Here is a 22,828-nt window from a genome sequence, read left to right on the forward strand (position 1 = left end):
GCACATCTGACATTTTTTATTATTTGATCTCAAATTTCTTCAAAATATATCACCCATTTCATTACATTTTACATAAAATATAATTTTATATGTGTACATATATGTCAGGGACTTGTTTCACTGAAAATAAAAATTGATGTTGGGGGGGCTCGAACCATGACTGCCTGCTCTTCAGCCAACGTCTCTACCTCTATGCTATTGCTTCCTGGCTTACTTTGCATATTTAGTTCTTATATGCTTTTCCACTGACTGCTAACTGTGTCTAAGCTACGGGCACGCCCGCGCAAACGAGTGCACTCACGGGCAAACATCTTTACAATTTAAAAAAAAATGATAAGATGTTCATTTGTACATTTTATGTTCATAGTCTGTGGGGGCATGTGTTGTGTTGTATTTATTCACATTTACACGGGCTCTGTCGTGGGGGTTTACTTTTGGGACTTTTACTCTTCTAGGGGCGTGTCCGTTTGCAGGGCTCGGCCTATGGACACGCCCCCTACTGTCTTCCACGGACCATGTAAGTCTTAGGTGTGATTCAACATGCCCTCATGCATATGCACGTCACACCATTTAACTGCAGCCTCCGTGTAAGCCTTGTAACTTTTACACGGAGGCTTCGTGAATCCTGCCCAATGTCTAAAACTAGGGAGCTTTATGTATTGTCTTGGGAGTGTTTTATTGTTTTAAGACTTCCAGCATTTGCCAAAGATCTCAGGAAAAGCCCTTGTCTATATATTGTCACAGGTAGATGCTAAATGCTACCAGCTGTCTTCAGTGGTTGTTTTGGGCCTGGGGACTAGAAGTCAGATGACAAGAAATTATGTAATTCTGCAAGCTATCCCAGCAGTAATATTTGAGATATTAATTTTAAAAAGTCTCTTAGAGAGAGACAACATTCTGTCTTCTATTTTGGGCTTGACAACAACTAAAGAAGATCCATTCACCACATCTATCTGCTCTATAGTAAGTAAGTTACTAGGGAATAGTATAATTCTCCTAGATATGTTCAGGAATACAGCAATGCTTAGTTTAGATACTTTTACTTTATTTATTTGAGAATGTCCTGCAATGTTGTTTTAAATATTTCCTGTCGTTTTGAACTGTGATGTCACTGTAAATACATATTTAGTATTGTCTTGTTCTTTTACTATTTATTATTAAATATGTATAAAACTTTCATTGTGGCTGATCTTTGTAGAGATATTTAAGTTCTACGAGTACTTACATATTTATTTGATGACACTATGGAGCACTCCTAATAGCCTTGCTCTTGTTCAAACTACCATTTGTATTAATAGTAACATTACACAGTAAGATTGGACACCCTTTTTAAGGGCCTTAAAAGTAGCTGATAAGGAGCTGGCTGGTGGCAGTGATAACTACCTTATAGTCTGGGAAAAAAGGGGCATTGCTAGACCTGTGCCAGCCTTTCCCAGGCTTGCATGTGTGTGTGTCAGCTACTTGGGCAGGGACATGAAGCACTGATTTGGATAGAGAGGGTGCTGAAGGAAGGTCTTGGTTTCGCCACTCAGCTGAGATCTTAACTCTATAGCTGTTCCAGTGGGGAGTCTTACTTGGGAACTGGAGAAGAGGGAGAAACCAGCCCTGGACTGACTCTGGTCTCTGTGTGCTTTTGAGGGAAGTTGCACTTGATGCAGAGAGCTGCATCTGGAAGTAGTGTGTGTTTACCTTGTCATCCTCCCAGTGTACATCCCCCACTGGTGCCAGTGGTAAGGATTGAGGCTCCTTGATTACAGGTTCAGTGGTGGGGTATCACATGGATCAGTAGCTTCAGGAGAGGCTGTAGACTGCTATGGATCAGTGGCTGTAAGACATCTGGTATTGTATAAATCAAGGGAGAGCCATTTGTAATAAGAAAAAAATATGCATTTCCACCTAACATAAGTAACAGAGAGTTCAGTTCCCTGGCTTCATTTCTTATTAGAACTACATTGGGGCACATTGCTCTTTCCCAGAGTCAGGCTACAAGTATTAAACTGTGTGCTCTATACAGTGATCTAACCAACAGAGAATCCACTTCTGTGAACAGAACCAAATGCAGTGTGTAACTAAATATAAAATGCAAACACAAAAGGAAAAAGAAGCAAATTTAAGAAAATGTGAAAGCATTACAGTAATTTTTGTTTGTTTTTGTTGCAGTTGCTTTGAATGCCAGCAGAAGATTTTCAGCATTGGTCATCTTGACTGGACTTGTCTGTGAACGCATTACAGCATATAGCTTTGAAGTGATGGAATTGAATACGTGAAACAAAATCTCTTAAAGTGGCCTTAAAATACTTTTTAAAAATGTGTAATTCTATGGAACATCGTAAAAAATATTATGATAAAAAGCAATCCTGAAATTCTACTTTATAGCAAGACTTGAAAGTAAATGAATACCAGAAGGATTGACAGTAACAGCAGCTGAAGGTATTCTTGAAAAATACCAGACTTTCATCCTTATGATTTTGAGTACTGTTATTTGTAGGTTGGTGGTATAAATTGGAGCTGTGAACAACTCAAAGGTAATGGGCATTTTCTGAAGTGTGCAGGCTTCAATAAGGTAATAAGGCCCACCACTAGTATAAAAAAGTGGTGGCATAATTCTATATACAGGCTGTAGAGTAGAAAAGTCTTCTTGTCATAATCAGTAGAAATATCTAACACTGGGGTCCTTCATTGGTGTATTTGTGGGTTGGGTATGCATTCACCAATCACAGTTGAGCATTTTTGGAAACTTCTATGTTTAAAGTGTCCACTTCACTGTACTGATGCATGAAGGGATAAGAAGAGATGAATCTTTGCATGAAAATGAGAGGCTGATAACAGGCAGCTCAAGGTAGTGGACTTCTTACACACTGATTGACACAGTAGGCTATACAACTCGAAAAGTTTCCCATCTGGTTCGTGCATAGGATAGTATGGCTGAGGTTTTCATTCCTCTAGGAGGAGCTCAAGAACAAGATTCTGAGGGCCTATTTCTTGGGGGAAGTGCTGTTCAGCCTGCCCGTCCAGGAACTGGTCATTGATGTCCTGACAAAGAAGCATATATATCCTTTTCTCTACAAAGGGCCTTTATGACTCCCTTTCTGCTTCCACTCCTCTTTGGTTTGATCAGGCCCAAAGGGAGAAGAGGTCTTCCTGCCACCTGACCACAGTTTCAATGTCCTTTAGAGATCATTGTTGCAGTATTACTAACTGATGTAGATATCCTGTCAAGGATAGCAGTACGTCCCGCCAGTATACCTTTCTTGAGCAGTACATCCTATGTGACCTAAGCTGAAAGGCAGGAGGTACATGAGGGATGTACAAGCATACATTACCTCAGAACTTCCTTTCCTCCAGCCCAAAAGCAGAACTTTGCTTCTTCTTTGGTCTGTGAGTTGTACAACTGGTATAGCTACCTAACTGTTGGGTGTATAAGTACCCTTTTAAGGCTTCTTCCTTTCCTTACTGTTTTTCTTGATTGTTGTGCATGTGATCCGAGAAAGGGAAATGTGACTGTTGGAGGCAAATTGTACACAAAGATCATCATGGGAAGTATTTTTTTTTTGTCTTGGGGCTGAATATAACTACAGAACGTATGCAATGTGTCAGTCCTTTGTTCTAAAGACCCTCTGCAGCCATTTAATTCCTTAAATATATACTTAGAAAAGCAAAAGCTCAAAGAGCTTATGCATGGCACAATGTTGTCTGAGTCTTCCCATCCTAATGTCTAGCCATTACCAAAGAAGCCCATGACGACCAAGTCAAAGTGTCTGCTGTCCAAACAGACCCAGGCATCTAGTTCTCAGACCATCTGGTGCCCACGGCTGCCCCCACTACCACAACCCTGTTGGAAGCTTATATTGGGCAGCCCATTTGCGCATCCATGTGGTTGATCTGACATTTGCATCAGATGGGAAGGGGGAACCTGGGCCCTGCTCCTCAGTATTTTCAAGTTGCACCAGCTGTTTTATGTCCTTCTTCTATCCCTCTCAATTGGCAGAGGGATTTTTCTTCTGAGGAGGAAGTTTAGGATTCAGATGAGAATTCATTGACATATTCTTCAGAAATCTGTTCCCCCTTGGCTGTGGATTCTGATGAAGATGATGCCTTTTCTCCTGATCCTCCTTTCGAGACGCTCTCATTTGGAAATGTAGTGGTCAAGATGATGGTGCATTTTAAGTGGGAAAACATCAAGATCACTGATGCACAACAGAGATCTTATGCCCTTTTGGACATGGGTGTCCTACTTGGATACCTTCACTAATGCTTTTCTGAATCCAGAATGTCTGCCTCCCACTCCTTAGAAACCAGATAGGTTTGATAAGGTCCCTGAAGATCAAAAGTTTCTTTGTTAAAATCCCTCTTCTGATCCTGCTTTAATTTCACTTTCTGCAGAATACCCCACTCAGCTATTGCCATCCTGTAATTTGTTACCTACAAATAAGGATAGCCAGGTCATTGATGGATATGGTAAAATGGTTTATACCTCTTCTACCATGGCCTTTTAGGTCTGTTAACTATCAGACCCATATGACAGGGTACCTTTTATCTATCCTCTCTAACCTGAGGGAAGTAATCAGTGCCATGCCACAGTCAGACAATAATTCTTCTGCTCTAACTGTGCCTAATTCTACCTCTCAGGTGGCCAGATACTCCATCAAGTGCAGTTATGATGCTGTGGTTGCATCTTCTAGAGTGGCTGCTTCAAGGTCTGTCATTCATAGGAGTTCTTGATTAAGACTACAATCCTTCCTAAAAAATCTTAAACCCAAGTTGTTGGATTCTCCACTGGGCAAACTATATCTCTTTGGATCTGCAGCTGTGGATCCTTACAGGAAAAGAGAAAAGTTATGTAGGACTTAAGCAGATTTTCCTTTCCGCATTGCCTAAAGTTCAGATGAATTATCTTGTTAAAGCAGGCCCTTGTGTTAGTAGAGAATAATAGCAACCCCCAAAAGGCCAAAGGAGTCACAAGAGAACATTTCAGGACAAATCAGGGCTGGATAACAATGGCTCTAAGTCTTTCTTTTCTGATAAACCTGCAATCTTATGACTATTTCCCCTTTCCACCTCCCATGATCCTGTATCCCAGAGACTATCTCTTTTTTTTCTGCCTGGAAGGAAATCACTGCAGATCATTGTGTTCTTTCTGTTAATAGAAAAGGGGTACAGAATGTCTTGAAGGTATCATCCCCCTTTTTCTGGAATCCCTCAACCTCCTCAAAATCAGTTGCTTCTAGTTCTTTCTCGTTTAGTATTCATCCTAGCACAAGGAACTGTTCAGGCAGTCCCCCCCATCTCAGTATGGTAGGGGCTTTACCCTAGGTTGTTCCTAGTCCCAAGAAAAGAGGACTCCTGGAGATCAATTCTAGATTGTTCCTGTCCAAACACATATCTCCATGTCACAAGTTTTAAAATCTTAGATCTCCAGTCCCTATTCCCTTTCAGGCAGGGTCAAGGCTCACTCTACCATGGCTTTGCCTTCTTTCTTATTATTTTGGAATGGAATGGACTCTAGAAGTATTCTAGATGTAGCAGCTTGCAAGCCAGATTCTTTTTCCAGTTCCAGAACTGGTTTCGCTAGGGCCATTCTCCAGGAATCCTGTATTCTTGGATTTTTAAATTCTCATTCTCCGTATCTAATCCTAAACTTTAGTAGTCTACCCATACAGCTCAGTGTACTTCATCAGTGATGTAATGTTGCACATAGTACAGTTGTAGAACTAAACTTACCATGAGAGTAGATGCTGAATAGATCACCTGTGCAGTAGCCTTCCCCTCCCTCCATTCCCCTTGTTCTAAGTACATTGCCAGGGTTGTGGATATATATACTTCTTTGTGTATATTTACATATATTTACATGTTTAATTTTTCCTTTCTTAACATATACCTTTCAGGGCTCTCACCTCCCTTCGTGATGCTAGAAAACTCAGAAACTTTTGGTGCCCTAACCATTGCTTTTATGAATCTCTCTTAGAGCCCCACAGTGGTTGGGGGACAGGAAAGAATCCCTGAAGCTTTGAAAGCTGGTTTGTGGTCATATCCTTGGCAGGATATAACCCATGCAGCTCATGCTACTGAAAAATTGATCAGTTAGAACATCTACTGTTATGATGAAGTTTACTTTTACACAACTGTACTTTGTCATTCGATCTTCCACTAATTCATACTTACTCCAGCATGGATTGACTGTGTTAACAACTGATGCAAGAATAATAGCCTCAAATTAAATGTGAAAAATATAGTATAGTTCATTTTGGTAAGCAAAACATTTTCACATACCATATAGATGCCAAACCCCTCGTGTGGCACTATTGTAAGGGATCTAGGCATTCTTCTTGATAATTCCTTATTTGATCCTGTCTCCATAGTAGTTCAGGAAGTCTTCTGTCTGATTCTTCTACTTTCCAAAGGCATCTCCATTAGAACCAAAGAAGTTTTAATTCCCTTTTGCTTGTATTTCATCAGATGTATTATTGAATATAATGCACCTTTTGGTATGCTTTTGACTAAGCATATCACTTAGTTTAAATAATTACTGTCTCAACATTTTTTGTTATCAAGACAGACTGGCAGCCCTGTCTCAGACTTCTCTATGAAAATCTGTTGACCTCCAAATCCTTCACAGAAGAAATGATATAGCAAATACATGGTTAAAGGAAGTAAACTTTAATCAACAGATAAATAGACCTGTTAGCGTGAAAGAATCATGTGGCCACCTATCCCTCCCTTCTGGAACAGACTTCTGTTACATGTCAAACAGAGTCTCACCTTTGTCACCTTCAGGGTAAATCTAGGTAAGTGTGTGGGCAGCCTCAAATTCTCCTGTCATCAATCTTGTCCTCCTTGAGGCTAGAGGGAACTTTAGAATTGAGGTTTTTGGCTATGCTTGTAATGGCTTTCAGGCTGATCACTTAGTATTTACCTATAACCCTGTTTAAAAAAGGATTAAAGGGGTGGATATTTGCAGAAAATAAAAAAGAAAACCTATGGTATTCCATGTGGTTATGTTATATAATGTGTTTTAAAATAAATGTGGAATAGTGCACGTGATATTAAGTAATGGTTCAGTTTTTGCTTTTATGTTACTTATGACCTTTTTTGTTATCTTCACATCCCCCTTTCAGACCACATAAAAACTGTGAATATGAATTACAGTGATCAAAATCATCCTACCCATTGTGTCACAGTGAAACTATCAGGCCAGGTACTACTTGGAACAGAAATGAAATGCAGCATTACATAACTGACGCAGTCATTATCACATTTTATGTCATCTTTCAGTGTAACAATGTTGAGTGATATTGTCATATCAGTGAATTTAGTGATCTAACACAAAGACTCTTTAATAGAACCTATTGTTGGGATTGTCCTGACCACCACTTAGCATTCAACATATTTTCTGGAAGTTTCCATGCTCTGAGATGGGTGCTCACCCATGATGCACATTGAGACTTCATGCAACAACTACATAAACATAGTCATCACATATGCTGGCCATTTTTTTTCTGTTTACATAGTTTGATTCTTAATCTTTTCTATTGTTGGTAAAAATGTCAGTGTTTGCTTGCCTTTTGGATATCTGATTATAAATTCTAGAAAAGACCTCGGCGACTCCTAACTAAAAAGGTCAGTGGCCTTAAAAATCTTAGTTAACAGGGCAGACTGATGTCTCTCTCTGTGTATTCAATTTCTTATAGATTCCTTCATGGGATCTTTGTCTAACCTTTTGAGCCATGAATGACCTCCTCTTCCTTTGCATAACAAATGGTTCTTCAAATACCTGGTTAAAGGAACTAAACCTTAATCAACAGATAAATGGGATACTTGGGCATGATATATTCATATTTCAATGTATTCCCAACTTGTGGAACAAACTTCCAGTACATGCTCAGAGTAGCATCCTTGCCACCTTTGAGGTAAACCTAGATACTTGGATGGGCAGTCTCACATTCTCCCCCAGTGTATCTTGTATTAGGCTTGGGGCTGGAGGAATCTTTCGAATACGGGTTACTGACTAGGCTTCTAATGGTCTGCAGACCAGTTGCTTACTACTTGCTAGTGAATAGAAAAGAATCCTTTTTGCATGACTGGTGGAAAGGTCCTTGATGAGAAAACTACAGGGTAGACATGCTTCAAGGGTTGTGACCCATTAATGAGAATCAGGTGCTTATTCAACTGTTGGTGGAAGCTATAGTAGTGTATACTGGATTTCACCTGCAGAGGATTTGGTTGTATGTTAGAATGTAGCCCAGAGCACAGGTCTCCTGCTAGCATATATGGGGCAACATGGCTTATTTCATTGCATACATTGATTGTTCTTCGGGAGCCATGGCATGATCTGGCTTCCAGAGCCAGTATGCTTAAAGCTCATTTTTGGTTTGGCTTTCTTGGAGTTAGTTGAGAGGTCTATGTTACTGAGACATACAAGCTTCAGAGTCCCAGAGCCCCTCTGGCTTCTTGTGGGATTGTGCCTTTTGTAGTGATTACATGAGGTCTTGTTTATTTATTTTTATTTATTTTATTTTACATTTGATAACCAGGGGTATCTGACTGAGCCGAAAAGGCCCCTTTTCAGCAGAGGCCCGAGGAGAAAAGCTCCACACAGAAAAATAATTACAGATACATTTAGATATTTAGACATGATCAGTATACACACAAATTACAATAGACATATTTTTACAGTGGTATGCAGCACATCAACAGTTACAGTGGAGAGAAGAAACAAGAAAACATTACTATAAAAATAAAGGTAATTAATAGATTTGTGGTGTACAGCTTAAATTTGAAACATAGGTCGAATACATATATAGTACATAGGTACAGTACATACATTGTACATTAGCCAGAGTTTGTGAGTAAGAGTGAGAACTGTTATCAAGTACTCTAGGTTTAGTATGTGTACCTTATCTGCTTTCACTAGCCTGGGGAGCAGTCATTGGCACTGCCAACTTTGATTGAGATGTAGCCTAATGAGATTTTTAAAGGAGGCTATGGAGAATGTATTTTGTATGCGAGTGGTGACAGAGTTCCATTTTGTAGCTACAGAACTACTATGCAGTGTGTCTCCAAAGCTGTTATAGCTGTTGGTGACTTCTAGTAGTAGTTTGCTTGATGATCTAAAAGGCCTTTTGGCTGAGTGATGTTGTACTAGGTTTTTGAGGGCAGGACACTTATTGGGGAGGTAATAGAGTGAGTTTATCCTTACACTCCGGCTACTTTTCAGTTGCGTTGTGGCTGAAAGCCATGGTTATCTCTTCCATGGAGCCATCCATGATAAATAATATCACTGGAAGCACATCTTTGCTTTGTTGTATCCACATGAAGGCATTTTTTTGTTTTGACCTCCAGCATATTAGAACGATACTGTCAAAGCATCCCAGGACTGACTTTTGCATGTTCTTGGTGTCTGTCCACATTCCTGACCTCACATCCCCTTCCCTTATGTTTGAGAAACAGGATTGCCCAAGAGAAGGACAAAGCAGACAAGAAATATTCTTCTGCCATGTTGGGGCTTGAGGACTTCCACTTTGCATCTCCTGATGAAGAAGGTACTAGCTACATGCCATATATATCTTGACTCTGGAATCAGAACAGTTTCACCTTGTTTACACAGCTCCACAGTATTCACTGTCTGGTGTCTATGATGGATGCCTTGAAGACAGTAGTGAGCACAATTGTGTGCCAGCAGTGGATGGCTTAGCTTGAGACCACTCTTCCAGGTGGTGACTTGGAGAGTTTTCTTCTGGCACTTCCTTTGAGAGGATTGTGTTGCTGAAGTAAAGGATTCAGATGACCATGTTAGTCAATGTTGCAATTCTAATACTTGGGTCTTCCTGTTCAAGGCAAATACCAGCACCAATACCAGAGTGTTTTACCCATCCCCCAGCCTTTGGTCGTCCTTGCAAACTAATGTCTGGATGTCAGGGTATAAAGGAAGTATCAGCTGGTTCCATCTTCAGGTCTTTCTTGCCATGTAGTCCAGTACTCCACAACATATTTCTTTTTGTCATCAGTCTGTCAGTAGGTTTGAATTACCAGATTTTCCAGACGCTTCATATAAGTACACTGTTGGGGGCATTCTTCTCCTTTCATTGTGAATAATTCACTTTAATGTACAAGAAAATTAATAATTACCTTTCTTGTGGGAAGCAAATTCCCCACAAAGATTTTCATTCTCATTGCCTTATTTTTAGGCCCTTACTATGGCATTGCTTGCTGTCAGTTTTATGCTTGGTTTAATTCAAAAACTATTAATTGTTGGGCTGAGACCCTTCATTTACATATGAAATCTAGTAAGGGAGCCCATTCGCGTGCTTCAGCATCCACTAGATGTACTTCCTTATCCCTGTTGCAGTATCCCTCACTCTTGGGATATCCTATTGAGAATAGTTGATTGTCCAGCCAGCATAACAAAGCCTTTACAGCCTCTGGGTGCCATACATCAGACATATATCTTATGTGCAAGGCATAAGGTAGGATAAGACATATGAGCACTTAATCCTCAGAACTCCTTTGCCTCCAGTCCGAACAGTACCTTTGAATTTTGTCTGCAAGCCATTCACCAGGTTGGTTCAATTGCTGAGCCTTCTAAAGATTAGAACCTCACTGGTCTCTTCCTTCCTATTTTTTTCTTTTTTTTTTACTTTACTTGTCATTCAGGAAGGGAAAATCTGAGTGTGGGAGGCAGATTCCCATAAAGATGGACACAAGAAGTGCCTTTTTTGTTTAGGTGCTGCACACGACCATATGCAGTGTGAGATTTGTCAGGTGTTTGTCCCCAAGACATTTTGTAGTCGTCCTTTCTTTCTATTTATTTGAAGCACCAACGATTGAAGATTTTTAGCTCAGCATAGCATGGCCAAATCCACTCACTCTGATGTTCAGCCGTCTCTTAAGCGAAAGCCAAAAAGGTGTGTACTGACCCTGCTACTGTCCAGCCTCCACCAGACCCTGCATCGGGTTGGATGAACAACCCAAGGACTGTCTAGTGCCAATGATGGCTCCCTCTTCCATGACCCAGTTGGAGGCCAACACAGACATGTCTACCCACACATCCGCTCAGGATGTGTTATGTGTGGTGCAGATGTAGAGGGAAACCACAGCTGATTATATCGGAGGGACCGGAAGGATTCCCCAAACACTTGTTAGGGAAGCGGTACTTGGTACCTTTATCGAATTTAGACAGGGGTCTGAACCTCTTGTTATTTGTTAAAGCTAATGTTCCTTTAAAAAAGTAGAGTAGGCATTTGGCTCCTATGGGTTAGGATCTCCACAAAGAATGGTAGGATTTTACTCAGGGCTTTTCAATGCTGTTTTGACTGCAGAGCCCCCTGCAAGGATCATCTGTTCTTCCTTCTGTTCCCTGGCCTTCCACTCCTTCCAAACGTCCTAGGGACTCTGATTCATCTGATGAAGAGTTAGACTCTGCTGAGGAGTCATTGTCATACTATTCTCAGATCCACTCCCCTCTTGCTGTGGGGTCTGAAGAAGAGGATTCAACTTCTACTGACTCCCCTGTGGAAGAGCTGTCCTTTGTGGATACAGTGATTCCATATAATGGAAAGTTTTATTTGGGAGTGTTCACAGGTTTCTGATGTTCAAAGAAGGTATTGTGAACTCTTGCAAATAGATTCTGCTTGGCCTTCTGTAGTCAGTCCAATGCTGAATGCCCTTGTAGATACTTTCACTGCATCTTCTCAGCCGCCCCCCCCCCCCCCCAGTTCTCAACCTCCTGCCCTGAGAAGCCTGACTGGTTCTGGAAAGTTTCTGAAGCTGAAATTTTTGAAGTCCTTCCTCTGACCTGCTGTTATTTCTGTGGCCACTTGTAAACCATCCAAGTTGCTGTCCTCTTCTAAGCTTTTACCTTCTAAGGACATCCATGCCATGGATAGGTGTGGTAAAAAAGTATATTCTTCAGCTGCTATTGCTTTCAGGGCTGTTAATTACCAGACCCATATGACTAGGTATGCCCTGGCTGTTCTGTTCAAGCTTGTGGGCGTTCTGGCTGATGTGCCTGATTTGGATTTCGAGTCTTCTGCCATTTTCATTTTGAACTCTATTTCTCAGGTGGCTCATCATTCCATTAATTGTAGTTACAACACTGCTGATGCAGCTAGGCAGCTGTATTTGGATCTGTAATGAGGAGGTATTCTTAGTTTTGCCTCCAGTCTCTGCCTGAAGACATCAAGGCCAAATTAATTATTAGACTCCCCCTTAGAAAACCAGAATCTCTTTAGCACTCCTGTTTCTGAATTGTTTAAGACCCTTCAGGATAAGAGTAATGTTATATAGGATTTGAAATAAATATTTGCTTCTCCTGTTCCTAAATTTCAGAGAAATTATCTGTCTAAGGCTTCCTTTGTTCATAGACAGAATAAACAGCCTTCTAGGCGAGTTTTTCCAGACAAGCCTTCTCAGGTTCAAAATCCTCCTTTCACTTAGAAATCTGCTTCTATTTGACATTTAGCCAGTCCTACCCCTTGGCCAGATTTGTCTGTCTTTCAAGCTGACTGTTTCTTTTCCTGTTTCGGAACAGACAACCATGGGTATTTGGGTATTTTCCATTATCCAAAATGGCTATTTTGTGGTCTGGCATTCCCTTCCTCCATTATCAGGCCCTCCTTAGCTACCTCCTTCTCAGCTCCCATATTTTCCTTTAGTCCTTCAGGATCTGGTTGTACAGAGAACCATCCAGCCTCTCCACTTGTTTCTGTAGGGAACAGGTTTTTATTACCAGGATGTTGCTGGTTCCCGAGAAGGAGAGGTTGTGGAGCCAATTCTAGACCTGTCCTTTCTCAATACCTTTTTCTAGGTTCCCTCTTCCTCTGTTGCTTCTGCAAACTTTTCTGATATGAATGTGAATTTGAAGGACACTTACCTCCACACTCCAATTCCTCCTTTCTTCAGGAAGTGTTTACATTTCTTTGTTTCTTCCTCTCATAAGTTCTCTGATTTGCCTTTTAATGTTTCTATAGCTCCGAAGGTCTTTCCCTAATGTCTGGCCCCTATGGTAGCCTTCTGCAGACTTTAGGGAATTCAGTTATTACCTTACTTGAAAAACCTTTTCAAGTTCCCTCTAAGCAGTTCCTGCTTTCATGATCCACACTTCACTATGCTGTTTCTATACAGTGTGGGGTTCACTTTCAATCTCAAAAAACTGTGTTAACTCAAAACTAAGTGTTCCTGGGTTGCAGGACTGGGACTATTCCAGTATTGGCTTGCCTCCTGCCTCCCATGTTCCCCTCTTTGACTCCTTATTTCCAATCCTTTCTACCTCTTCCAAGAGAATTTCTTTGAGCTGTTGGATACATGGCCTCCACCATTCCCATGATTCCCTCTGACAAACTCCACATGAAGAAATTTCAGTGATATCTCAAGACTGTTTGGCTCTAGCACTGCTATTCTGTGAAGTATCTGATTCCTGTCCTGTCGTCTCTCTCCTCTCTCAAACTCCGCTGGTGAATTCACCAGATTTCCCTGAGTCCAGGTTTCCTTTTTCAGGTTCCTCTCCCTACTTAGCAGCTGTATATGGATGCTTCCAATCTTGGTTTGAGATCCTCCTACAACCAAAAAGTCTTTGGTCCTATTGGTAATTGCTTGACTATGTCTGCATCAAGGAGATGAGGGCTCCACATATAACTCTCCTGGCCTTTTACTCCCTTTGAGATCTGGGTCCTCTAAAGGTTTTTACAGACAGTACCACAGTAATGCAGTACATCAGCAAACAAGGAAGCACAAAATCTTACCCTCTTTGTGAGCTGACTGTTCAGGCTTGGGATTTTGCAGTCCAGCATCACTTGGTTTTCAGGTGTTCTTTATTCCTCCAGAGCGCAATCTTGTGGCATAGTCTTTGAGCAAGTCCAGGACTAGTCTTCACAAATTGATGCTTCACAGGGAGATGTTTCTGGGCATTGTACATTAGTAAGGTACTCCTCGAGTAGATCTTTTTACTGTCTCCTGTTGAAATGTCGGCACTTGAAATGCTGAGTGCCAAGACCCAGAAAAAAAAAAGACTGAAAACACAGAAGAACAACTCTCGAAAATGCTTTCTCCTTTAAATTTCTTTTTTGCATTGGGGCCAAGCTCCCTTGCACCCCCCCCCCCCAGAAGTGTGTGTGTGTGTGTATCTATATATATATATATATATATATATATATATATATATATATATACACACACACACACACACACACACACACACACACACACACACACACACACACACATACACTATCAAAATCTTGCACCTACAATGTGCAAACGTGTAATCCTGAAAGCATTTATTCAACATTTCAAATTGAGTGGGGAAAAAATGTTGGAAGTCACAACAGCGAATACACACTAGCAGTCATTGTTGTGGATTTAGCATTTTGAATGCAGATTGCACTACAGTGGGGATCGGGAAATGTACCCTTTCCCTCACTGTAGTGCATTCTCAGAGTATGTAGCTCATGACTGGAAGTGTGGTATTTTTTTGTAAAGTCGACATGCCTGAGTTGTTGACTTTCCTTAAAAAAACTTGTTCAGTTATGTGCATGCTCATACATTTGATTTACATAATTTCGGGTCAGAAACATGAACACTTTCCCTTTTCAGGTGCGAGATTTTGATAGTAAACCTACACACATATATATATATATATATATATATATATATATATATATATATATATATATATATAATTCCGAGATCACCATTCCTCGGAGAAAATGGAATATTCCGAGAAATGGCATCTCAGACTTACTATATATGTAAGTCCATTCTTAGGCCATTCAGTCTCTATATTTCAGGATTTACTCTTCTCTTGCTGGCCCCAACATTTTGAAATGGTCACCCTTTTTGCCTTCCCTTTGAACAGACAACTTCCCCTAGTCTGTTCAAGAGTGTCAAGTCCTCAGGCTTGGAAAGTCTTTTTATTAGAGGGGGATGTTTATGTATGCCTGTCCCCCTCTTCCTCTGCTACCAATTCTGGACAAGATCATGTGAGACAGGCTCCAGATCTTGCTGGTGACTCCCTTTTGGCCCAGACAGCACTGGTTCCCCCTTCTGTTTCATATGGCTGGAGGCAGTCCTCACAATTTAATTCACAGGATGGATCTTCTCCCACAAGGCAAAAGACCTCTCATTCAGCCTCACTTCAACTGACACTTTGGGTGATAGGCTTTTGATTCCTTTCAGGCACCAGTTTCCTGAGGATGTGTTGCAGGAGGCCAGAAAACCCAATATTTGAAAATCCTATGCGTCTAAATAGAAAAGATTTTCTGTGTGTCTCAGGCATGACATGGACCTTTTCTACATGAGTGTTCATGCGGTCCTTTTTTATTTGTGCGAGTTCCTCAATTCTGGCTTGTCGTATTCATCTGTTAAAGCTCATTTTAATTAACCAGTCACTGCTCTCGGACTGTGTGTGAAAATGGTCCATGGAGATCAAGTCTGTACCCTGGAAAACAAACAAATTTGCCAGTCATTTCCACTTGCCTGCCACTGAATCTACGTTTGACTTCTAGTTTTGAAGTCAAACAGTTTCTGAAAGGTACCCTTCATATTCAACCTCCTAGAAAGCCTATCCCTTCTTCTTGGGACCTTAATTTTGTTTTTGAGTAATTGACTCATCCTTGTTTGAACCTGCAGTTTCTTTTTCCTGCACCATTGTACTTGGACAACTGTATTGCTGGTGGCTCTTGATTCTACAAAGAGGATCCCAGAACTTCAAGTTCCACCTTTTTTGTTTTTTCACGAGGAAAGTGTGTGTCTGTGTACCAGTGCTTCTTCTATGCTCAAGATGTTAATAATTTGTCATTCAATCAGTCCATTCATCTCCCTTCTTTTTCCCTTCTCCACAAAATCTTAAGAGACAAGGTTCTTCATACTTTGGATGTACATAGACACCTTAAATATTACCTTGACAAGACATATCAGAAAATTTGAGCAGCTCTTTGTTCCTTTCATGCCAGGACATTGGGTTTGGAGGTATTTAAGCAAACCATCTCCTCGTGGATTTCTAAGTTAATTTCTTTTTGCTGTTTTTTTCACGCAAGCACCTTTCTTCTGTTTTTGCTCATTCTACCACGGCAGTGGTCTATTCTGGTGCTTTTTTTCAAGGGTCTGGAAACTAGATCCGGCGTGGAAGCTGCTACTTGGTCTTCTGTTCACATTTTTGCCAAACATTACAAGTTAGATGTCATTTCTAGGGCTAGTGTGGGTTTTACCAGGGCCATCCTTTGTGGATGTTTGAAAGGCTCTTGTGTGGCTTCCTTTTCCTGCCATACTTTTCAGTAGCTTTTGTAGTTTCCAGAGAATAAAGAGTACTGCAGCAGTGATAAAAAATGATATAGTACAACTGTGTAAGATCTTACTAGAACAGTAATGACCTACTTCTCACTGTCCCGGTATTCTGTCCCTCCCTCCTACCTACTGTTGCTCTCTGTTTCTTTCCTTGTGGCCAAGAGGTCTTTCTTGTATCCTTTTGTCTTTTTTCTTCTCTTCCTGGGTGTACATATTATTGCATTCTCCTGGAACTGCCCTGTTTTTTTGGGGGGCACTTCATTTCCGAGGACTAGTTGCTTGTACATCATATGTGTACCTTACGCTTTGCACATAGTACATATGTCTGGTGTACATCACCTGGAAAGTGTAAAGGTTATGATGTACTGGCCAGATGTTCGACTGTCCTTAGCAGGATATCCCAACAGTGAAGAACACTGAAATAGTGAGAAGTAGGACATCTGCTGTTATGGTAAGTTCTCACACAACTGTACTTTCCAGACTGTCTTTCCCAAAAAACATAAGGATAAGCATCCAAAGTTGAAGGAGAGCAACAATGGGGATACCAAGGAAGTTTCTTTGTTCAGGTACTTGACTAAACATGATGTTACTGTTGCAGGTGATGTGCATTTACATCCCCCGTAATCTGATGATAGTAGGCCAGATTCTGCTGGGGTGACCCCCTCCAGAGGCAGCTATGACTCAGTCCCCCATTTCACAGTCTGACAGCAGACCAGTATTGGTTGGGTCCAAAGCCATTGAACAGGTCATGACTTCCAGTGCCTGAATATTGGTGACGGAGGGTAAGAGCATTATATCCTTGTTTTTTGATAGGGAGGATGCCCCTGGCAACCAGATTAAGATTATTCCCACCCACCCACAGTCTGAGGCATTTAAATCTTCTAGACCCCTCCTGGACACCGAAACCCAAGAGGTACTCTGGTTTGCCCAAGCATTTGGTCTGTTGGCCTACTGCTGCTGCTTCTCAGGTCTCGTCACAGGACTTGGTCAGCCTGGCCCAGGACTTCATGCATTTCATAAGCACCAGACAGTCCACCCTGCAAAAAGATCCTATGCCAGGGTGTCCCCTGGAAGAAGAAAAAGGGACACTTCCACAAACTAGATTCTGATTCCTCAGAATTAAGGTATGATTCTGAGGAATCAGAATTGCCTTGGGAAAAGTGTCATCTGATTCACCTGCTTGAGGGATTTATCTTTTGGAGGCACCCTTCAGAAAATTAAGGAAGTTTTCATTTGGAAATGTAGGTAATTCACTGTGGTTTAAACTCACTATAGAGAGTTTCTGAAGCTTCCCGCCCCTAAACTTTTGACGGTACATCCAGATGTTCATCGTGTTTCACTGTTGCAGTCATTACTCTTGGGTTATCCTGCTGGCAGGCTACCCTCAGTCGGCCTGAATTCCAAAGTCTAGGTCCGGCGTCAGTTGCTGTCACCTCGTCCCTGACGTCAGTGCGCCAGGGGTATAAAAGATGCAGCCAACACCATTTTCTTCAGTCTTTCTTGCCGCGCGGTGCCCGAAGCAAAAGCAGTTCGCAAGTGCCGGTTGGCCGACTCCTGAGATTTTCAAATACGAATTTCAGAACCGAAGTCTTCATAAAAGTTAAGTACACCGTTGGGGAAATTTTTTTCTTGCTCCAGACCGATGTCAGAAAAAGTTAACAGTTGTATTTCTTGTGGGAAGCAAATACCTCATAAGGATTTTCAGTCTTACTGTGTTCATTGCCTAGGCCCTGATCACAACGCTGCTAGCTGTCGGTTTTGTGCTCGATTTAACCAATGCACTATTAAGCGTCGGTTCGATTTTGCATTTCATTACTTTGGCCGAAGGTTTAATTATATAATGCCGTCGGAACAGCCGAAGACCAGAGTTTACATTAAACGCAAGGACAAGGAAAAGGACAGGCATCCGAGGTCCAAAACCGACGAGGCCTTCGTTAGGCCAGTCGCCGGTTCTCAGTGAGGTGCTTTTGCAGCCCCTGGTGCCCGCTACCTCAGAGCCACAGGCCGCTTCCAACTCCCACGTGGAGCCGACTGGGCCTCTGGATACTCAAGGTATTGGACACTCGGAAATCATTCCCTCAGATGGGTCCAGAGCCGCTGAGCAGGCATCGGCTTCTGAGGGTGTTTTCAGACCTACACAGTTATATGTTAAACCATCTTCAGCTTCAAAGACAAATACTAAAGCAGCTCTAAAGACAGAGAAACAAGTACAGCATTCTCCTACTCAGACTTCCATGCCAAAAAAACAGATGCTTAAAATGGCCGAAGACCTAATTACTTTGATCAGGGGTTCCCATCCCCCTCCTGATAAGAGGCCTAGGCAAGAGACAGAATATGATTCTTCTGATCAGGTTTCTATTTCCTCTGATTCCTCTTCTGAACAGGATTGTTCTATGCCTCCCTATGAGGACTCTGATGCTGAAGAATCCATTCCTTCAGCCTCTCCTCCTGAGGATTATTCTTTTGGGGAAACCCTGCATACCATGAGGGAGCATTTCCACTGGGAGAGCCAGGATTATTCTGAATCTAAGAAAAGGCTCAGAAACTTTTTGTTACTTCCACAGCACAGACCCCTTGCTATTCCACCTATTCTAGATATTGTAGATGATGTATTTTCAGAGTCTGGCCTGTCCCTTGACTGTTTACCCCCTGCACCTGCTAAACCAGACAGATACTACAGGGTCCCGGATTCTCATAAATTTCTATATAAGAACCCCGCTGCTGACTCAGAAACTATATCTCAGGGTCCCAAAAGGGTCAAAGCTTCCACTGCAGAAAACCTTGTCCCCCCCTGATAGGGATTCTAGGGCACTGGACAGATGGGGGAAAAAAGTTTACACTTCTGCTAGCTTGGCTGTAAGGGCTTTGACTTGTCAATTTCATATGCTTAAATATCAGCAATACTTAATGTCACTGCTTAAACAGAAAATGTTGGCAAATACTGAATGTTCAGAGAACAAGGAATTGCAGGATTTATTGCATGCAGCTGAACAAGTGGGAAAGCATACTTTGCAATGTGGTTATGATTCACTGGAGGCCTCTTGCAGGGCCGCTGTTACAGGTTCTGTTATTAGAAGGCATGCTTGGTTAAAGGAACAAAATCTGCCTGATCATGTTAAAGCAAAATTATTAGATGCTCCATTATATCATGTTACTTTGTTTGGTACTAAAGCAGAAAAGGTGTTGAAGAAAATGGAGGATAAAGCGAAATCCATGCAGACAGTTAAGGATTTCTTACAGGTACAGCAACCCAAGTTTAGCAGGAACTGGCCTTCTAAAAATTGGTCCTTTCCAGTGTCCGACAAACCACAAAGAGGCAGATACAGATGTCCCAGAGGCAGATCTCAGCCCCAAGGCTCATACAGGCCTAAACAATGGGGTGCTCCTACATCCAAAAGCGGAGAAGACAAATCACAACTTTACATGAAACAGTCACAATGACTTTCCTCTGCCAGATCCAAGCACTTTCCTTTTGGCAGCCCCCTTAGGGGGAAAACTAGCACTTTTTTCATCAAATTGGCAAAAGGTTACCCAAGACAAATGGGTCTTGAACATAGTGTCCCAAGACTACAGGTTCCATTTTCACACCCTACCAAGGGCAAAGGGCATGCCAGACCTGCCACACAATCAATGGGCAGAGGCACAAAAGCAAATTTCAGCCCTCATGGACATGAGGGCCATTCAACAAGTACCACAACAAGAGCAGGGGTAAGGATTTTACTCCAGACCTTTCTTAGTACCCAGAAAGGACAAAACCTGGAGACTGATACTGGACCTGTCTATACTAAACACGTTTCTGGAAGTTCCAAAATTCAAGATGTTGGCTCTACAGCAGCTACTGCCCATGCTGGGCAAGAAGGCTTGGCTCGTAACTTTGGACCTAAAAGAGGCATACCTGCATGTCCCAATCAGACAATCTTGCAGAAGATACCTCAGATTAATTGCTGTATCAATGCACTATCAATTCTCTACACTGCCCTTTGGCTTATCTACTGCGCCCAGGGTCTTCACAAAATGCCTGGCACCAGTAATTGTATTCTGCAGACAAAGAGGAATTCAAATATACCCCTACTTGGACAACTGCCTTATTCAAGCAGAGAACAAAGACATTCTTCTAAAGCATCTGGCGTTTGTAAAAAGATTACTTATTTGCCTAGGATACACAGTAAACGAAAAGAAATCAAAACTAGTACCCTCTCAAGAGATAATATTCCTGGGCTGCCCAGATGGCTTATCTCACGCCAGACAAACAAAAGCAACTGACTTATTACTTCAAAACATTGGCAACAAAAACCCAGTTATCTGCAAGGAAAATCCTGCAGGCCTTGGGTTTCATGGCATCCTGCATTCTACTAATTCCATATGCCAGACTGCATATGAGGAAACCACAATGGTATCTAAAAAGTGTTTGGACTCAGCATTGCCACAGCCTGGAGACAGTAATTACCCTCATTCCCTGCCTGCAACAGGAGTTTCGATGGTGGGCAGAGGCCTGTCAACACAACAAGGGTCTGCCATTCACTTTACCCACAGCCAGACAGACGCTGACAACGGATGCATCAGATTATGCCTGGGGGGCCCATATGGCAGGAAAATGTATTCAGGGTGCATGGCCTGCAAGCCAAATGCATCTTCACATCAATCAAAAAGAGATGCTAGCTGTTCAGAATGCCTGACAGCTTTCAAGGATCTACTTCATCCAGGACAGCTACTGATAAAGACAGACAATACTACGGTCATGTGATACATAAACAAGCAGGGAGGTACACATTCCTACTCCCTCTGCAGACAAGTAATGACCTTATGGCACACAGCATTGACTTATCAAGTTCACCTGCAAGCACAATTCCTGCCAGGAAAAACAAATACTCTGGCAGACGAACTAAGCAGAAACCTCCTGGATCCACAAGTCTTCAGCATGATAACAAGGAAATGGGGACGCCCAGACATAGATCTATTTGCCTCCCCTCACAACTGCCAATTACAGAGATTTTGCACAAGGATTTATTTTAAGCAAGCATGGAGAGTGGATGCCCTATCTTTCAGCTGGAAAAATCAAACAGTATACGCCTTTCCTCCACTGCCCCTCCTTCCTAGGGTACTCCTAAAGGTCAGACAAGAGAAGCCAAAAATGATACTGATTGCACCAGACTGGCCACGCCAACACTGGTACCCAATCCTAAAGAGCTTGTCACAAGGTCCAGCATGGATATTGCCTCAAACTTCTCACTTGCTGACCCAACAAAACAATCAGATCCTACATAGCCAACTCAGGACCTTAAATCTGGCAGCACTGCGGATACTGTAGCCATTCAGAACAATCCTCTTTCTAAAGCTGTTATGGATGTTTTCTTGGAGGCCAGGAGGCCCAGTACCAGAAAATCTTATGCAGAAAAATGGAAGAGATTCTGTGCTTGGAACTAGGAACAAGGCATTGACACTTATGTACCAAATATCCCTCAGATTTTACAATACCTAACTGAGATGCTGGACAAAGGCCATTCTTTCTCATCAATTAAGATTCATGACTGCCATTTCAGCCCATTACAATACGGAACCACCTATCTTTTCTCATCCTTTTATAAGGCAGTACCTCAGAGGGGCCAAAAACATCAGGGCTCCAAGGAGGGCACCATTTCCCGCATGGAACCTAAATTATGTCTTGGAAAAACTCACTCTGCCTCCTTTTGAGCCAGCTTCAACAGCGGATATAAAATTCTTATCCTGGAAGACAGCACTGCTCCTAGCAATAACCTCTGCAAGACAAGTCTCGGAGTTACAAGCACTCATGGCTGTGGAACCTTTTATCATTTTTCATCCAGACAGGGTTTCTCTGAGGACAAACCCAACATTTATGCCTAAAGTGGTGTCCAGTGTGGCACTCAACCAAACCATTCACTTGCCTACCTTTTATCCAAACCCACAGAACAAGGGTGAGAAAATTCTGCATTCTTTGGACATACACAGACAGCTATGCTTCTACTTGGACAGAACTAAAGCTTTCAGGAAGACTGAGCAACTTTTAGTGTCATATGCTTCAGGATCACAAGGAAAGGCTATCTCAAAACAGACCATATCTAAATGGATAGGCCATTGCATCCATTTCTGCTATTCTCAGCATGGCAAATCAGTGCCTAAGGACATTAGGCCTCATTCTACCAGAGCAGCAGCTTCCTCAGACGAGTAGTAACCAAAGACATCTTAGAGGCTGCAACTTGGAGTTCAGTGCACACTTTTACAAAGCACTACCACCTACCTCTTTACTCTAAATCTAGAGCAGGCTTCGCCACTGCAGTTCTGCAGGGCCTTATAGCCTCTTCTAATCCTATTTAGCCCAGCCACCCATCCTCAGCTTAGGGATTCACCCCAAGAGGCAACAGTGAAACACGATGAACATAGTACAGTTGTGTACCTACCATAAATGTAGATGTTTGAGTATATTCACTGTTGCAGTCCAGGTTACCCACCCACCTTCCCCCTTTTCTTTGCTGGGACTTATCTGTACTTCTCTATCCTATACAACCTGTGTGGTGTATTTGCTTGTAGATGGAAG

The 22,828-nt window shown here is 42.0% G+C and overlaps 1 protein-coding gene across 1 annotated transcript in view; it reads left to right on the forward strand.

Moving 5' to 3' along the window:
• Nucleotides 1–7,041, forward strand: part of ARV1 (ARV1 homolog, fatty acid homeostasis modulator) — a 391,241-nt gene extending 384,200 nt beyond the window's left edge. Inside the window, exon 5 of the mRNA XM_044063690.1 lies at nucleotides 2,161–7,041. Within this exon, the coding sequence (XP_043919625.1) occupies nucleotides 2,161–2,267 (107 nt within the window). The 3' untranslated portion in view covers nucleotides 2,268–7,041. The remainder of the gene's footprint in view (nucleotides 1–2,160) is intronic.
• The last annotated feature ends 15,787 nt before the right edge of the window (nucleotides 7,042–22,828 follow it).

Source organism: Protopterus annectens, chromosome 1.part0 (assembly GCF_019279795.1).
Source record: "Protopterus annectens isolate FY-2018-M chromosome 1.part0, PAN1.0, whole genome shotgun sequence".
NCBI lineage: Eukaryota > Metazoa > Chordata > Ceratodontiformes > Protopteridae > Protopterus > Protopterus annectens.